The sequence below is a fragment of the Rhinoraja longicauda genome, chromosome 14, assembly GCF_053455715.1.
Source record: "Rhinoraja longicauda isolate Sanriku21f chromosome 14, sRhiLon1.1, whole genome shotgun sequence".
NCBI lineage: Eukaryota > Metazoa > Chordata > Chondrichthyes > Rajiformes > Arhynchobatidae > Rhinoraja > Rhinoraja longicauda.
In genome coordinates, this window is record NC_135966.1 from 7599427 (window position 1) to 7619064 (window position 19638).

At 42.7% G+C, this 19638-nt stretch overlaps 1 protein-coding gene across 3 annotated transcripts in view; it reads left to right on the forward strand.

Annotated features, from left to right (window-relative positions):
- fnip1 (folliculin interacting protein 1) overlaps nucleotides 1–17509 on the forward strand; it is a 92851-nt gene extending 75342 nt beyond the window's left edge. For all 3 annotated transcript variants that reach the window (XM_078411362.1, XM_078411365.1, XM_078411364.1), the window contains 5 exons: nucleotides 52–1411; nucleotides 8995–9163; nucleotides 11469–11669; nucleotides 12657–12772; nucleotides 14657–17509. In XM_078411362.1, coding sequence (XP_078267488.1) covers nucleotides 52–1411; nucleotides 8995–9163; nucleotides 11469–11669; nucleotides 12657–12772; nucleotides 14657–14735 — 1925 coding nt within the window. In that variant the 3' untranslated portion in view covers nucleotides 14736–17509. The remainder of the gene's footprint in view (nucleotides 1–51; nucleotides 1412–8994; nucleotides 9164–11468; nucleotides 11670–12656; nucleotides 12773–14656) is intronic.
- Nucleotides 17510–19638: the final 2129 nt, after the last annotated feature.

A 19638-nucleotide genomic window follows, 5' to 3' on the forward strand; every position in this document is an offset into this window, starting at 1 on the left:
CCATTTAAAAAAGGTCCTGTCCTAACGTTGATCCATTTATGTTTGCCACAGTTGATCTGCACGGTGCCATCGGTTCCCCCGTAAGGCTAGCGCGGACTGTGGTGATCGGCAAGCGGCAAGAATTGGTTCAGCGGCTGCTTCACTTCCTCACCTACTTCATCCGGTGCTCGGAGCTGCAGGAAACCCAGCTGGTGCTGGAGGGGGAAGGCGATGGCGATGTGAGCGAGTCTGTGATGACCACGTCGCTGGAGAAAGGAGAGGTGGAAGAGTCGGACTACGTCGTGGTCACGCTGCACCGGAACAAAAGCTCCCTTTTCCCGACCATTTTGCAGAACCAGAATGCCAGGTCGCAGAACAATACTCTGGGAACTCATCAGTGCAAGAAGTGCCCCCTTCATCCCGGAAAGGAGAGCCTTGATGGTCCCGGGCGGGAAGGGGCGGGAGGTGGTTCAAGTGATTCATCGGTAAGCTCCCACAGAAACCTGTGGGAAACCAGTGGTGGTCCAAGTAGCTGCGTTGAAAATCTGCCAGCCCTCTGCAGAGCCGAGGCCGTTCCGCAATACAAGGAAAGCGCGCGCTCTCTGCAGGAAACCAAGACTGAAATGTTGCTGTCTGTCCAATCCGCTGCTGTGGACCAAAGCCTCAGCGTAGAACCTGTCGTTGAGAAACAGCCTCCTGATAAGCCGCTGCCTCCTTCCATTCCTTGCAGTGAAAATCTTCTCCAGAGTTGTCCCAGTTCCATCCAAAAAGTAACTTTTCAGATTGGTGAATCTCTCTCGCCTGACTCTGACACGGAAGCCAAGAGAAAAGAGACCCACCAGGCTCTACTGAAAGGCCTCGAGGAACTGAAACGAAGAGTCCAGGAAGAGTCAGTGACGAGAACTCTGGACCAAAGCAAAACCAAGGACACGTTGTCCAATACACACAGTTATGAATGGGATCCTTCGCACGAAGGAAGCATGAGTCTATTTGACGAGTATTTCAACGAAGATAATTTAATAGAAGCAAAGACCATTGATGATCTTCCCAAGGAAGAACTGCGGGAAGTTGAGCAGCAAAATATTGCGGAACCGGGATTTGGTATTCAGGACAACGAGCAGCAATGTGGCGTGAATGGGAACACTTGTATTTGCACTTGTAAAATGTATGTGATGGACTTGGAGTCCCATTCACTGAGTTCTGCTGAGCAGAACACGAGAGGCAAGGCCTCCTTACATAACTACTGTGCATGGGATCGTCCACAGAAACAGGGCCTGCCCGTGGTCGAGTGGGACATTCCCAGGAATGAAAGCTCGGATAGTGCCTTGGGGGACAGTGAGAATGAGGACGCGGGCAATGAACTGTCCAAGCACAGTTACTACAGCACAGAGCAGGATGACTGGCTGGAGCAGATGGAGATACCGTTTCCTCAGTAAGGCCAAACATTTTGTTGCCCTGACCCAGATAGTCTGGCAGTAAATTTAGATCTGCCTTTTCTGTGTGGTGTGTACAGCGCGGAACAGTCAGCTACGATTTGTTGGGGAAAGTTAAGAAGGACCAAGCTTTTCGGCTTGGTCTGAAGGGCAGGTTGTGATGGAGATGGCTGGTCTCGTCACGAGTCAATAGTGTTTTATTGTTATAGGGCCTGAAACAGAACAACAACATTCTTGCAGCAGCGCGACAGATATGTAAACGTAGTACTCCGTAAACATAATGAATAAACAACAAAATTATATATATATATATATATATATAGAAAATCATAAATAATATATAGACACACATACATGCAAATGGTGCAAAGACAAAAGATAATGCCCCGAAGTCTACGTAGTTCGGAGCTTATTTAAAGGCTGTTGTGTTTAATAGCCTGATGGTTGTAGGGAAGAAGCTGCTCTTGAACCTGGACAATTTTCAAACTACTACAGTGCCCTCCATAATGTTTGGGACAAAGACCCATCATTTATTTATTTGCCTCTGTACTCCACAATTTGAGATATGTAATAGAAAAAAATCACATGTGGTTTTAAAGTGCACATTGTCAGATTTTATTAAAGGATATTTTTATACATTTTGCTTTCACCATGTAGTAATTACAGCAGTGTTTATACATAGTCCCCCCATTTCAGGGCACTATAATGTTTGGGACACATGGCTTCACAGGTGTTTGTAATTGCTTGTGTGTGTTTAAATGCCTCCTTAATGCAGGTATAAGAGAGCTCTCAGCACCTAGTCTTTCCTCCAGTCTTTCCATCACCTTTGGAAACTTGTATTGCTGTTTATCAACATGAGGACCAAAGTTGTGCCAATGAAAGTCAGAGAAGCCATTATGAGACTGAGAAACAAGAATAAAACTGTTACAGACATCAGCTAAACATTAGGCTTACGAAAATCAGCTGTTTGGAACATCATTAAGAAGAAAGAGAGCACTGGTGAGCTTACAGGCCAAGGAAGACCCCCACAGCTGAAGAGAGAAGAATTCTCTCTATAATAAAGAAAAATCACCAAACACCTGTCCGACAGATCAGAAACACTCTTCAGGAGTCAGGTGTGGATTTGTCAATGACCACTGTCTGCAGAAGACTTCATGAACAGAAAATACAGAGGCTACACTGCAAGATGAAACCACTGGTTAGCCGCAAAAATAGGATGGACAGGTTACAGTTTGCCAAGAAGTACTTAAAAGAGCAACCACAGTTCTGGAAAAAGGTCTTGTGGACAGATGAGACGACGATTAACTTATATCAGAGTGATGGAGGAGAGAAGGAACTGTCCAAGATCCAAAGCATACCACCTCAACTGTGAAACACGGTGGTGGGGGTGTTATGGCCTGGGCATGTATGGCTGCTGAAGGTACTGGCTCACTTATCTTCATTGATGATACAACTGCTGATGGTAGTAGCATAATGAATTCTGAAGTGTATAGACACATCCTATCTGCTCAAGTTCAAACAAATGACTCAAATCTCATTGGCCGGCGGTTCAGCAAGACAATGATCCCAAACATCATTGCTAAAACAACAAAGGAGTTTTTCAAAGCTAAAAAATGGTCAATTCTTGAGTGGCCAAGTCAATCATCCGATCAGAACCCAATTCGGCATGCTTTTTATATGCTGAAGAGAAAACTGAAGGGGACTAGCCCCCAAAACACGCAGAAGCTAAAGATGACTGCAATGCAGGCCTGGCAGAGCAATCACCAGAGAAGACACCCAGCAACTGGTGATGTCCATGAATCACAGACTTCAAGCAGTCATTGCATGCAAAGGATATGCAACAAAATACTAAACATGACTACTTTCATTTACATGACATTGCTGTGTCCCAAACATCATGGTGCCCTGAAATGGGGGGACTATGTATAAACACTGCTGTAATTTCTACATTGGCGAAACCAAAATGTATAAAAATGGCCTTTATTAAAATCTGACAATGTGCACTTTAAACACATGTGATTTTTTTTTCTATTACAAATCTCAAATTGTGGAATACAGAGGCAAATAAATAAATGATGGGTCTTTGTCCCAAACATTATGGAGGGCACTGTATACCTTCTTCCTGAAGATGGGAGTGAAATGAGACCGTGGCTGGGGTGGGGTGGGTCGCTGATGATGTCCTCTAGTTGGAAACTGGTCAGAAGTCCTCTAAACATTTGCTGCTGAGTGTCCGTGTCCAATGAAGTCGGAGTCAGTATCATCATATTCCTGCCTTGGCCTCTCCTTGCCCCCAAGCAATATCTTTTAAGTTGTTGCATGAAGTTCACATTGCACCATTGGATGAATGGGTAAAGAGAGCAGTCTGGTCACTTTGTAGTGTGCGGTTCTGGGTCACCCCATTACCGGAAGGAGGTGAAGGCTTTGGAGGAGGTGCAGAGGAGCTTTACCAGAATGCTACCTGGATTGGAGTGTGATAGCTATAAGGAGAGGTTGGGTAGGCATGGATTGTTTTCTCTGATGAGTCAAAGGCTGAGGAGAGACCTGATGGAAGTTTATAAAATGGGGCACAGATGGGTGCCTAGAACGTGCTGGCAGGAGTGCTGGTGGAGGCAGATGTGATAGTGGTGTTTACAAGTTTATTTTAGTTTATTTTCACGTGTACAGGGGTACAGTGAAAAGCTTTTTGTTGCATGCTGTCCAGTCAGCAAAAAGACTATACATGACATGACTTCTAAATTGGAGGATTGGTGACTGTGGGTCCTGAAGTGACTGGTGTGGCCAATCCGGGCCCGGATTGGCCTCACCAGTCACTTCCGGACCCACAATCCTCCAACTGCAAGTGAAGTCATGGTCATCTTCAAACCCGAAGGATGAACACATAACAAATAAGCAGTCTACAGTGTACGGACACAGGATAAAGGGTATAACATTTAGTGCAAGGTATCACAAAATGCTGGAGTAACTCAGCAGGTCAAGCAGCATCTAGGAGAGAGGGAATGGGTGACGTTTCGGGTCGAGACCCTTCTTCAGACAACATTTAGTGCAAGATCAAGTCTAATAAAGCCAGATTAAAGATAGCTCGAAGGTCTCTAATGAGGTAGATGGGAGGTCAGGACCACTCTCTAGCTGTTAATTGGATAGGTCAGCAACCTTTGGATAGACAGATGGATATGCACTGAATGGGGGGGGGGGGGGATATGAAGCATTGTAAGCCCCACAGGAGATTTAGTTTAACTTGGACCACAGACATTGTGGGCCAGAGGGCCTGTTCCTGTGTTTTACTGTTTTGTGTTCACTGCAACGTGCGTGGTTGTCCGCTTATAAACTGTGAGGCAGTTCTCGGCACTTGGCAGTTCTAGAAATGTGCAGAGATTAATTAAAAGTGCTGAGACCTTTGTACATCAGTTTAGGAATCTGATTCTCAATATGATATTTCTCCACAGTGATGGATGTTAGTTTCTTTGCTGGGCCAAGAACACCTATACATATGGACATAAAACTTTATAATGGGTAATCATTGACTGATACCTGTGACATGGCAATGGGAATGGAGTGCAGATGCGAGGGATTTCATTATTACTGAGGCGAAGTTCACCTGTTGCAGTTTCAGCAAAACAAGTTGGCGTTGGGCAAGAGCACTCTTAGTTTAGTTTAGAGATACAGCACGGAAACAGGCCCTTCGGCCCACAAAGTCCAGTCCGGGCATCGATCATCCTTCTCACTAGTTCTGTTATCCCACTTTCTCATCCACTCTCTACACACTCGGGGCTATTTACAGGGGCCAATTAACTTATAAACCCGCACATCTTTGGGATGTAGGAGGAAACCAGAGCACCCGAAGGAGACCCACCAGGTCACAGGGAGGACATGCAAACTCTACGCAGACAGCACCCGAAGTCAGGATGGAACTTGGGTCTCTGGCGCTGTGAGGCAGCAACTCTACCGCTATGCCACTGTGATGGCAGGCTCTTGAGAATGAGTCTCATGTTCACTTGCAACAGTCAGTACTATTTATTTGGGGGCCAGGCGTAGTTTAATATATGCATGTGTGGCTACAGAATTGCTATCATCTCGATGCAGTGAGTGCAGTTAACAATTCTCATGGGAAACGATCAGAAATAAGTAAAACAGTAGTTTAGAACAGGGGCAGAGTGTTGTTACTTGAGATTTATTACCTCAGAGGCTCTATAAAAAACAGGTTGAACTTGTATATTCTACATGATTTATGACATGGAAATTTATGTTTTATAATTTCCACTTTGCTACAGGCCAGTGTATTTTGAAGGTTCCAGCGACTAACTAACTCATCAATAAACATTATATATTGCGTTCCTAGAGTTTAAATGGTACTAGGATGTATTTTAATGAGCATTTTGCAGTACTATTCCAATAATTTTGAAGCACAAGACGTTCTCTTCTGTGCGCTTTCCACTGTTCAAAATAGATAGTGCAGAATATGGATTATTTTGTGAAAGACGGAGGTTTATTGGGTGTCTCATCGTTCATAACCCCTTCAGTAGATCATTTATATTAGTGAAACATTTCCTACTGAGCCAACCAACCCATGGCTATGTATTTAGAGTGATACAGCGTGGAAACAGGCCCTTCAACCTAACTTTCCCACACTGACCAACATATTTTAATTTTTTTTTCATATTTCAGATACAGCGCGGAAACAGGCCTTTTCGGCCCACCAAGTCCGCACCGCTCAGCGATCCCCGCACATTAACACTATCCTACACACACTAGGGGCAATTTTTTACATTTACCCAGTCAATTAACCTACATACCTGTACGTCTTTGGAGTGTGGGAGGAAACCGAAGATCTCGGAGAAAACCCACGCAGGTCACGGGGAGAACGTACAAACTCCTTACAGTACAGCACCCGTAGTCAGGATCGAACCTGAGTCTCCGGCGCTGCATTCGCTGTAAGGCAGCAACTCTACCGCTGCGCCACCGTGCCGCTCACATGTCCTATCGACACTAGTCACACCTACTTGCGTTTGGCCCATATCCCACTAAACGTATCTACCAATGTACCTGTATAAATGTTTCTTAAACTTTGTGATAGTCCCTGCCTCAACTCCCTCATGCGGCAGTCTTTGTGTGAAAAAAGTTACCCCTCAGGTTCCTATTAAATCTTTTCCCCCTCACCTTAAACCTGTGTCCTCTGGTTCGCGATTCCCCTACTCTGGGCAAGAGACTCTGTGCGTTTACCCAATCTATTCCTCTCATGATTTAAAATACTTTTGGGCAGTAACAGAGTGAAATATTACTAATGATTTACAGATCTGTTTCATGCTTGATTACATTCTGAGCTGAGCAGGAAAAACTGTACAAAGGAGAAGGTTAATTGAAGACAGGAGAATTTCAGATTGTTTTCCCCACATCCACCACCTCAACCCTGAACCTTATTGTTGTATTATTTTTAAAACACCTGGCTTGCTGGATTATCTTCTATCAATTATGAAGATCTTTCAAATGTTGTCTTAAACACAAAGCAAGCGTTATCACAGACTGTGTTTAATGTTGTACCCTGAATGGCATCAAAACTCCTAAGTTCATAAGTTATAGGAGCAAACTTAGGCCATTCGTCCCATCAAGCCTACTCTGCCAATCGATCATGTCTGATCTATCTTTCCCTCTCAACCGCATTCTCCTGCCTTCTCCCCATAACCCCTGACACCCGTACTAATCAAGAATCTGTCAATCTCCACCTTAAAAATATATCCATTGACTTGGCCTCCACAGCCGTCTCTGTAGCAATGAATTCCAGTTTCACCACCCTCTGACTACAGAAATTCCTCCTCATCTCCTTTCTAAAGGTGCTTCCTTTTATCCTGAGGCTCTGGCCTCTGGTCCTGGACTCTCCCACAAGTGGAAACATCTTCTCCACAGGCCCTGATAGCGTGAATGTGGATAGGATGTTTCCATTCACGGATATACCTGATCAGGCCCGGGAGATTTATCTACCTTCATACCTTTTTAAGATATCCAGCAACTCCTTTACTGTCATGCCGGTGATTCCCAAATCATCTCCATTTACTTTCTCCGAGTCATCATGGTTTTTCTTGAACCATGGTTAAAACAGAGGAGAAATATTCATCTCCTGCACCACACACAGATGCCCACTTTGATCCTTAATGGGTCCGATAACCTCCCTTACTATCCCCCATTTTCTCTCAATGCATATAAAAACTATTTGGTAGGAAAGAACTGCAGATACTGGTCTAAATCGAAGGAAGACACAAAAAATGCTGAAGTAACTCAGCGGGACGGGCAGCATCTCTGGAGAGAAGGAATTGGTGACGTCTTGGGCCGAGATGCTGTCTGTCCCGCTGAAGTAATCTGCCATTTTGTGTCTACCTAAAAACTCTTTGGATTTTCTATAATGTTCTCTATGAGAGCCCACTTTATTACCCTCCAAGGATTAATTTGCTTCCTGGTGCATATAAGAACATATAAAATTCTTAAGGGGTTGGAGAGGCTAGATGCGGGAAGATTGTTCCCGATGTTGGGGAAGTCCAGAACCAGGGGTCACAGCTTAAGGATAAGGGGGAAGTCTTTTAGGACCGAGATGAGAAAACATTTCTTCACACAGAGAGTGCTGAGTCTGTGGAATTCTCTGCCACAGAAGGTAGTTGAGGCCAGTTCATTGGCTATATTTAAGAGGGAGTTAGATGTGGCCCTTGTGGCTAAAGGGATCAGGGGGTATGGAGAGAAGGCAGGTACGGGATACTGAGCTGGATGATCAGCCATGATCATATTGAATGGCGGTGCGGGCTCGAAGGGCCGAATGGCCTACTCCTGCACCTATTTTCTATGTTTCTATGGTGCTGTTCATTAATTTTTAGCTGAGTTTATTATAAAGATACAGCATGGAAACAGGCCCTTTGTTCCACCGTGTCCACGCTGACCATCGATCACCCAGTACATCAGTTCTATCCTATGAATTCGTGGCAATTTGCAGAAGCCAATTTGCCTACAAACCCGCAAGTCCTGGGATGTGGGAAGAAACCAGGTAACCCGGAGAAAACCCACACTGTCACAGGGGGAATGTGCAAACTCCGCACAGACAGCATTGGTGGGTCAGAATCGAACCAGGGTCTCTGGTGCTGTAAGGCAGCAGCTCTACTGCTGCGCTAGAGTGTCACCCTAATTCTTAATTCTCAAGGAAGAAATCCTATGTTTCTACTGATTGAACTTTTTATATGACTCTGATTTAATGTTCATATTATTGATCCTTGTTTGACTGAAAATATAAGGTCTTGGACCGCAAAGAGACGCCAGTGAAAGCTTGTGCAGGAAGGAACTGCAAATGTTGGTTTACACCAAAGATAGACACACAATGCTGGAGTAACTCAGAGGGGCAGGCAGCATCTCTGGAGAGAAGGAATGAGTGTTGTTTTGGGTCGAGACCCAGAGCGTTACCCAATCGTTCTCTCCAGAGATGCTGCCTGTCCCGCTGAGTTGCTCCAGCATTTCGTGTCGGATCTCCAGTGGAACCTTGATTCTTCAGCAACCACAACCATGAAAACAGATTTCACTTTAAATTTAATTGTACCTTTTCTTTCCCATGTAGATCAAATGCAATTGAAATAAATAGCAACAAACCCAGCATGGCAAACTTTGGGAGGTCTCTCTTTGGTGGATATTGTCCTGATTACGTGTCAGACTTTGTTCTGCACGGTACAGGCAGCGATGAGAAGTTGAGGCAGTGCTTGCCAGTGGACCTAGCGCATGCAGTTCAGGTACATTGTCCATCATGAGTACGGCTCTGTTCAATTCATTTCACAACATCCATGTCAAGCAAATTATTTGGGAAAAGTTCTGTTCCTGACACTGCTACAATAAACCATTGTCAATCCCTATTGATCAATCACACTGTAGAAACAAGGAACTGCAGGTGATGGTTTACAAAAAAAAGACACAAAGTACTGGAGTAACTCAGCAGGGCAGGCAGCATCGCTGGGAGAAAACATGGGTAGGTGATCCATGTTTGACAGATTCTTGATTAGCAAGGGTACTAATTAGTATGACATAGTTAATAAGGGGAAAAGGCAGGAGAATGGGGCTGAGGGAGAAAGATAGATCAGCCATGATTGAATGGTAGAGCAGACTCGATGGGCCGAATGGCATAATTCTGCTCCTATGACTTATGAATTAGGTGACTTTGTGAGTTGGGACTCTTCTTCAGACTTCAGACTAATTCAAGTCAAGTCAATTTTATTTGTATAGCACATTTAAAAACAACCCACGTTGACCAAAGTGCTGTACATCAGTTCAGGTACTAAGAAAACGAACATACAATGGCACACAAACATAACAGCACATACATAAACAGTTCACAGCGCCCCCTCAGAGGGCCTCAAACGCTAGGGAGTAGAAATAGGTTTTGAGCCTGGACTTAAAGGAGTCGATGGAGGGGGCAGTTCTGATGGGGAGAGGGATGCTGTTCCACAGTCTAGGAGCTGCAACCACAAAAGCGCGGTCGCCCCTGAGCTTAAGCCTAGACCGCGGGATAGTGAGTAGCCCCAAGTCGGCCGACCTGAGGGACCTGGAGATATAGTGGTGGGTTAGAAGATTTTTGATATGGGGGAGGGACAAGCCCGTTTAGGGCTTTGTATGTGAATAGGAGGAGCTTGAGGTTGATTCTGTACCGTACTGGGAGCCAGTGGAGAGAGGCCAGAATCGGGGTGATGTGGTCCCTTTTACGGGTACCCGTCAGGAGTCTCGCTGCGGCGTTTTGGACCAATTGCAGGCGAGACAGGGATGATTGGCTGATCCCAGTGTATAGGGAGTTGCAGTAGTCTAGGCGGGAGGAAATGAATGCATGAATGATTTTTTCAATGTCGTCAAATTGGAGGAATGGTTTGATTTTAACTAAATCCAACATAATTCAATCAATTGAATTTAAATTAACAGACACGTGTCTCCAGATCATAAGACAGGCCTGTGTTATTAGTACATTAGATTAATCACAATGCCACATAGAGTCATAGTCATATTGCACAGAAGCAGATCCTTTGGCCCAAGATGCCCCATCAACACTACTCCTACTTGCCCATGTTTGCCCCATATCCCTCAAACTTTCCTATCCATGTACCTGTCCAAATGTCTTTTAAGTGCTGTTATAGTACCTGCGTCAACTACCTCCTCTGGCAGCTCGTTCCATATACCCACCACCCTCTGTGTGAAAAGCATGCTCCTCGGGTTCCTATTAAATCTTTCCCCTCTCACCTTAAACTCCTGTCCTTTGGTTCTTGATTTACCTATTCTGGGTAAAAGACTGTAAGAAAATAACTGCAGATGCTGGTACAAATCGAAGGTATTTATTCACAAAATGCTGGAGTAACTCAGCAGGTCAGGCAGCATTACAGGAGAGAAGGAATGGGTGACGTTTCGGGTCTCGACCCGAAACGTCACCCATTCCTTCTCTCCTGAGATGCTGCCTGACCTGCTGAGTTACTCCAGCATTTTGTGAATAAATACCCTGGGTAAAAGACTGGTAATTTACCCAGTCTATTCCCTTCATGATCTTATGCACCTCCATAAGATCACCCCTCATCCTCCTGCACTCCAAGGACTAAAGTCACCATTCGCCCAGCCATATAGCTTTGACTCTGCACGTCATTTACAAAAGACCATGATACAGTCAACTTGGAAGGAAAGCAAATTACAGAATAATAAAGCAAACTGCGCAGTGATAAGTGTTCTCCATGTCTGAAGATAGTTGAGATGGGGTTGGCTACTGCAGATTTGCTAGGATACAGATGCTCCCTGCCTTACGATGCTTCGACTTACGATATTTTGAGTTTGCGATGATGCAAACGGCAGTGACCCGTAGTGAGCCACAGCTCGCCGCCGGCCACGTGATCACGTGTATTAAATGCATTTCGACTTACGATATTTTTGGTTTCCGATGGACTTCCAGAACGTAACCCCCATCGTAAGTTGAGGAGCACCTGTATTGATTTTAGAAATGCATGATGTTTGCTATTCAATTCTCCAAACTAGAGGATGTATTAACCATGCAATATTATTTTTCCTGCTCAGCATCCCGTGTTGGACGAACCCATAGCAGAAGCCATTTGCATTATCGCAGACTTGGACAAGTGGACAGTGCAGATTGCAAGTAGCCAGAGACGGGTTACAGACAGCAACAAGCTCGGGAAAGAAGTACTCGTCTCCAGTTTAGTATCAAACTTGCTTCATTCCACCCTGCAACTCTACAAGCTCAATCTGTCTCCAAACTTTGTGAGTATTCGGGACCAGAAAAAGTCTATTACTTTATTCCAAATGTATCCAGTTATAAAATAAATGGGATGATGATACTGATAACTCTGAAAAATAGAAAAACCTCAAGACCAACGTAGATGGAAACATTTATTTTATAGTGTAAATAAAACCGCTTTAGAAACCAGGCACCTCGCGTTTTACAAGTATCTGATTTAGTGTTTTTGAAATAATGCCCTTGTTCGTTTAATAACAAAGCATGATTTACACGCTTGTAATTTTGGAATAATGCACTCAGATTTACTGCCGACAGCTTATTCCGTACATGTTTAATTGATGTGATTTGGAATCACTTGCTGCTTTTCAACAATTAACCTCCGTCTATTAGTTTAACTAAAATTAGCGCGATGGGGGTAGATTCTTTTCACTTTAGAACTTGTATTTATACCATGATGACATTAAACTTATTTGTTCAGACTTCAATTCACTTGCCTATCAACTAACATATTAAAGCCCAGTTTGTAATGTTATTGGGGCAAGCAGGGTTATTACCTGTATCATTGCTGCTTTGGATTATGTTCACAACCAAAGCAGCCAACATAATCAAGGACCACTCACATCCCGGTCATTTTTGTCTCCCCTGTCGTTGGACAAGAGCACGTACCATCAGATTAAAGAACACCGCCTTGTCTACTGTTCTCACACTCCTGAATGAGCTTTTCATGTGCTAAGGATAAATTCCCTATCTTTCCAATCTACCTCATTATGGTTTTTGAATTTTTTTTTGTTAATACGTCCTGTACTCTGTTTATTTTCCCTTTTGCACTACCTGATATACTTGCATGGTATGATTTGCTTGAATAGCACACACAAGTTTTTCATTCTCATTACCAATACCACTGCCAAGTATCTTCACAATTTAGTTTTTAATTGAAGAAATGACATTGCATGATTTCTTCTACACAAAATATTGTTCTAATGTTGATTTTTTCTTCTTCTATTATGTAGTGTATAATGCACCTTGAAGACCGGTTACAGGAACTATATTTCAAAAGCAAGATGTTGTCTGAATACCTTAAGGGCCAAACGAGAGTACATGTGAAGGAATTGGGCATGGTGTTGGAGTAAGGAGTTTTAATCTTTGACTCGTGATTTATCCATGTCATTATCATGAGCCAGGCTTGGTGTTGCCTGCACCTCTCTTTCAGCTTTCTCTCCCCCACCTTAATCGGTCTGAAAAAGGGTCTCTGAAATGTCATAAGAGCAGAATTAGGCCATTTGGCCCATCGTAACCTACCCCGCTAATCAATCATGGTTGATCTATCTTTCCCTGTCAACTCCATTCTCCTGCCTTCTCCCCGTAACCCCTGACACCTGCACTAATCAAGAATCTGTCAATTTCTACCTTAAAAATACACAATGACTTGGCCTCAACAGCCATCGGTGGCACCTATGTAAACTATTCATGTGTTCCAGAGATGCTGCCTTACCCAGCTGTTACTCCAGCACTTTGTGTTGTTTTTCTCAAGCTGCAGCAGTTCCTTGTGACTCATTACTCTGGCTTTTTTTTTTAATTTTCACTTCCACACAATAAGGAATCGAGATCAGAAAGTACCTTGTTCACCTGATTTCTCCTCCAGTGTCAGTGTATATATGGAAATAAGGGAAATGAGGTTGATGACGCACACTCTCGACAGTGCAATGCAAACCTAGTTTGGTTGATACCAGTTACATCACTTAAACTAGCAAGATCCTAACACTGTGACACGAGACTGCGGATGCTGGAATCTTGAGCAAGACGCAAAGTGCTGGAGTTACTTAGCGGGTCAGGCAGCATCTGCGGAGGGAATGGATGGGTGAAGTTTAGGGTCGGGATCCTTCTTCATACTGCGCTATGCTTGAGATTTGTTTTCCCGGATTGGAAATATCAAATACTAGAGGACACAGCTTTAAGGTGAGAGGGAAAAGCTGAAAGGAGGTGAGGGTGTTTTAATTTTACACAGAGAGTGCTCGGTCCCTGGAATGTTCTGACAGTGGCATTTACGAGGCATTTAGATAGGCAAGAGGATATGCAGCGATATGGATCACATGCAGGCAGAAGGAATTAATTGAATTTGGCATGATATTCAGTACATACTGTCCGTCAAAGGACCTGTTCCTTTATCTCACTGTTCCATATTCTGTTAACCTTTGTAGCCATTTTGTTTTAAGTACGTACCCAGTTTTATTGATTAACAATCAGAAATAATATTCAGTTTATTTTAATTCCTTTTAATGCTATGGTAAAATCAACTAAATTCTGGACTGAATAAAGTTGGGAGCCAGAAGCTCACTAAAACTAATTTTAATTAAGAGAAATCATTTGATAGATCAAGTTTAAAGCAAGTTTATCCGGAAAGCACGCATGGTCTGTGTCATTTAGAAATAGAATACAGTTTGGGAAGCTGCTTTTAGATAAAAGGGATATTTTAGCAAAGATTGCCAAATGGATGAGATGAAAAGAAAGACACGAAGAATGACAGATGCTGGAATCTTCAGCAAAACATATTGCGCTGGAGTAACTCAGCGGGACAGGTCAAGCAGCATCTGTGGAGGGAATGGACAGGCAACAATTTGGGTTGGGATCCTTTCTCAGACTAATAGAGTAGCGGGGCAAAAGCTGGAAAGGAGAGGTGGAGGTGGGACATGGACTGGTAAGTGATAGGTGGATACAGTTGGAGGGGGAGGAGTTGCAGATGGTTGGAGTAAGTAACAGGCTAGAGGTAAAAAAGGAGACAAATGGGTAACGTATAACGAGAGGAGGAGTAAAATGTAAAGCCAGAGAGAAAGATATTGGTGGAAGAGATGGTGAGAGGATAGGAAAAGGGAGAGGATAAAAGGGAAATGAGGGACTTGGGGGATGGGAATTAAACAAACAAAGATGAGCAAGGTGAATGAATATGCAAATATCTCATCTAGTTTGCTTTCTAGCACTCTTATTTTAAAGTACTTAATGTTTTTTATTATAGGATTGAATCGAGTGACTTGCCCTTGTTGGCAGCTGTGGCAAGCACCCACTCTCCATATGTGGCCCAAATATTGCTTTGAGTTTTTCAATTGCCAATTTTGTTCTAAACAATTGGAAAAGGAAATGACTGCACCAATGGAAGACTGCACCAAATTATGTACATTTCCATGCTTGGAATCCCATATTACTGTCTTTAATGGCAAATCCCTCTGCATGAAAATGCCATGTAAGAAAATCACGCTGATGGAAGGACAAGGACTCTGCCACAGAGCAAAATGGTTGCGTTCTCAACACTGTTAAAACTGCCTACAACAACAGAATGTTTTGGATGGGGAGACCAAAAAGAGATAGCAAAATATTCTTTGAGTTGAAACAGTACTAGAACAACCAAGAGCAAGAATTTTCAGCTTTTTCATCTGATTTAATCTAGAACTATGATGTTGCATGTATGGAAATTTTTTGACTTCAGAGAAGTCGGACTAACTCCTGTTTTTACTGAACCTGCACATATATCTGTGTATTTTTATTTTTTGTACTCCATGGACAGAGTATTTGGAAAGAAATGTTTTGTATGTTTACTTTTACAAAAACCCACTTAAGAATAAACTTCCAAAAAAAAAGTCTGTTTTAATGTTTTAAGTATATTGATGTATCTGACAACAATTGAACAATGCTAACCATTGCCTTTAACTAGAGGAATTGTGATCTGTAATTGCAATTGCTTCACTTAAAAAATATATAAACATCGATGCAATGAATAAGTTGGGTAAAATCATACTGGAAAGATCAGTTGCAGGTTCATAATTTCTATCAGTAATAGTCCTTCAGACAGGTGATTTGACCACAACCTATCATTTAAAAAAAAAGATTTTTAATAGGGAGGGGAGATCAATTCAATGCTGTACTACCTCGGTTAATTCTGCACCAAGGGATTTATCAGACTCTCAATTCCCCGCTTTCTAGTTTAGCTGGTTTTTATTTGTTATGCGTTGACTAATGTTATACATGATGTTCAGTTAATGGTACTAAATGATGCAGCACATTGGCATGCTCGGGCACTGGCCCTGACTGCTCGTGGGAAGAGCTCATGAGAGAAGAAACTAGGAGTGGAAGAAGTGTAAATGTAGAAGCAAAGAACTGCAGATGCTGGTTTATACCAAAGATAGACACAAAGCGCTGGAGTAACTCAGCGGATCAGGCAGCATCTATGGAGAACAAGTATTGATGAGTGAAAAGATCCACTGCTTGTATCCCTGTAGTCCCTTCGTTATCACCTCTTGCCCCGCCAACAATGGGCCATTATGGGCTCCACCCTTCCTTGGTCATCTGTTGCGGCTTTGTTCTGGCCTTTTCTTATCTCCAGTTCCCTCCCCTCTACTTTCAGTCCGAAGAAGGGTCCCGACACGAAACTTCACCCACCCTTTTAAACCAGGGATGCTGCCTGACCCGCTGAGTTACTCCAGCCCCTTGTGTCTGTCTAAGAAGTGCATCTGGTTGCTTTTAAATTTTGAGATCAGGACATCATCTTCAACATGGTATTCAATGCGTTCCCAGTGGATCACGTGAACACAAAACACAGCGGAGACAATCGTATTTTCACCTCCAGTGAATTCTGTACATCATCCTAAACTACATAAATTTTGTTAATGGCATTTGTCAACATTTTTAAAATATAGTGATCTCTCTGAGACTTTTTCAGATCCTCAGTGCCAACGAGGTAGAGGATGGGTTGGGATGTGGGGAAGGATATCATTTAACAATCCAATCGACCACCATTATAATAAGTACAGGAGCTAACAGCGAGAGTGAAAGGGTAAAATGCAGACACCAAACCAAAATAAACCAAGTCTTTAAAATTATCCGTCCACTCTGCAAAACGAAATAATTAGTTACTGGCTCATTAATACTTTTTAAATGGACCTCCAGTTTTATTGCACTGGAGTCCACTCTATCTCCGTGAGGCAACATAAGTTATCTGTGCCCTTTCTTTATCTCACTTCTGTTTATGTCCTTGGAAGAATGTCCCAGTTAAAGGCATTTAGAGAAGAGCCAGAGTTTAGTGCTTATAACAGCACTAGCGTAAGCCAGGGCTTCCAGTCACCACTGTAGAAACAATGAACTGCAGATGCTGCTCAAATCACACCATTTGCTATCCTAGTCAAGATTAGAATGTAGAAAAGAATGGGAAAAGGAATGAAATATAAATCCTAGTGAGGAAAAAGGATGAGGGCGAGTTGAAAATTTGAAATCATCGCAATGTTACTGAAGTACAGAAGTAAATATCTTTAATATATTGCTTGGAATTTATTCTGCATTATGTTCTGAGCAAGCTACAGTATGAATTGATTTTGTTAATATAATTGCAGTCAATATTTCCTATGATCAAGGTTCACAATAAAACCCCTGATTTTATTTTTTGAGGTAGCAACGTACACATTGCAAGGTACAATTTAGAGAAACAAAAATTAACTTTACTTTCATAAGGGACACTTGGATTGTTTGGAAGGAATACTATAGATTTCTCATCCTCTACTAGTCAAAGGCATAATGTTTGTACAAACACAGCTTTTCTTTCATGCAATATGGTTTTAAAGTCTTAAGGGAGATTTTGTGTAATTTTTCAAAATAACTATTACAAGGCAATTTCTAAACAATTGCAACATGGATGCTGAGTTTAAGAGCGGGATATCATTGTATTTAATTTTGTCAATTGTAATTGTCTTTTACAGTATTTTTATTTATCTGACTCAAATGGAAGTTATTGTCTACATTGCACAAAACGTCCAGGACATCCTGTAAATATTCTTTCTTTCAGTGTGCACTATGTATTAACCATTTGTTACTTTTGGAGAATTCTGTGCAATAAATAAGTGAAGAGAAAAAAAAATGATGCTTGGTCATTTAATCCAACTTCAGTTTTCATTTAACATAAGCAGTTTGTTCTGACTTCGAAGGGCCGGATGGCCTACTCCTGCACCTATTTTCTACGTTTCTATTGTTTGAGAAAAAAATTGAGGAACTGCAACTTGATTTTTGGAATATTCCCAAAAGCAGTACCACTATCGGTTTAACAGCAATATTTGTGGGGATCAAAGTTTGTGGCAGTTCCTTGTGAATTCCAGTAGGCCCCGGGAACTATGCAAGAAGTTGCATCAAGTTTCATCGGCTCCAAATTAAATCATAAGGTCATAAGTGATAGGAGCAGAATTAGGCCAATCGGCCCATCAAATCTACTCTGCCATTCAATCATGGCTGATCTAACTCTCCCTCCTAACCCCATTCTCCTGCCTTCTCCCCTATAACCTCTGACGCCTGTACTAATCAAGAATCTATCTCTACCTTAAAAATATCCACTGACATAGCCTCCACAGCCTGTGGCAAAGAATTCCACAGATTCACCACCCTCTGACTAAAGAAATTCCTCCTCAACTCCTTCCTAAAGGATCGTCCTTTAATTCTGAGGCTCTGACCTCTAGTCCTAGACTCTCCCACCAGTGGAAACATTCTCTCCACATCCAGTCTATCCGGGTCTTTCACGATTCGATAGGTCAGGCCTCTTTTACGTTGACGAGACCAAGCACAGCCCAGGTGATTGTCCCCCAAGGCCTGCTGGATCTCTCAGTTGCTAACCATTTAAACTTTCCTTCCCATTCCCACACCGACCTTTCTGTCCTGGGCCTCTTCCATTGTCAGAATTAGGCTACACACAAACTGGAGGAACAGCTCCTCGTATTCCACTTGGGTAGCTTACAACCCAACTGTATGAACATTGAATTCTCCAATTTTAGGTAACTAACCTACAACCCCCCCCCAACCTCCTCCCTTGATCTCCTCCCTCTCTTCCCTGTGCTCCAACTTGATTAGCACCAATTTCTCCCCTTCCACCTAAATTCCTTTCTCTGGCTTCACAATTCACACTTATTCTTATGCCACACTTTGTCTTTTCATCTCTGGTCTTTGACCAACCATTTGTCAATTAAATAAAACCCTCACCTGTATCCAACTATTACTTGCCAGGCTTTGTCATACCCCCACTTCTCTTCCACCTTTCACTCCCCCTCCTCCCTCTCCCCCACCACCACAATCAGTCCGCAGAGGGGTCCCATTCCAAAATGTCACTTATTCCTTTTCTCCAAAGATGCTGCCTGGCCCGGGTGAGTTACTCCAGCATTTTGTCTTTTTCTGTTTTTGTAAGCCAGCATCCCCAATTCCTTGTGTCTCCATATCAGTGGTTATATTGCAGAAAAATGCTAATATGGCAACTTGAGCTGAATGAATGGATTTCCCCTCACTGAGCTAGATATCAAACTCAGTTTGTCATGCTGGCAAATGGTCCTGACTCATGCAAGAATTGTTCTGAATCAGTCATTCATTAGTAATTATATCATTGATAGTTCTGCCAGTTTCATTTTCTCCTCATCATAGTGGCATTTAAAAGATTTTTGGATAGGCTCATGGATATGCAGGGATATGGATGATGTGCAGATACGAGTTGGTCTTGGCATCACGTTCGCACAAGCATTGTAGGCCGATGGGGCTGTTCTTGTGCCGTACTGTATGTTTAAAGTCGTAAGTATTGAGAAAATAGAATTTATTTCAACTCTTCTAAATAAAAGCTGAATAACTCTCCCAGAAAAATCCTAAGTAGGGGACTTATGTGCACAAAATCAATCTAAGGCACTTACAGCAATATGGTCACCAAATGTGATTAATCCACACTGATATAAAAAATGCTGGAAGAGCCATAGACCTTCTTCTTTTGTATGTCAACTACAACAGTCAAAAGTAGCAATTGGTGCCTTAGAGTACCATAGTTGATGCTTTGCTGTAAATTTTGCCAGTTCCGTAGAACTACCCAGGGTGGACGATGAGGATGTAAAGCAGCTCCCACCCCAGCCATACACCTGACCCATTAACATTGGTTCCTGCTTTAAAGGAGCCGCCTAACCTGTCGAGTATTTCTGAAGCTTGTCTCAGTTCCGT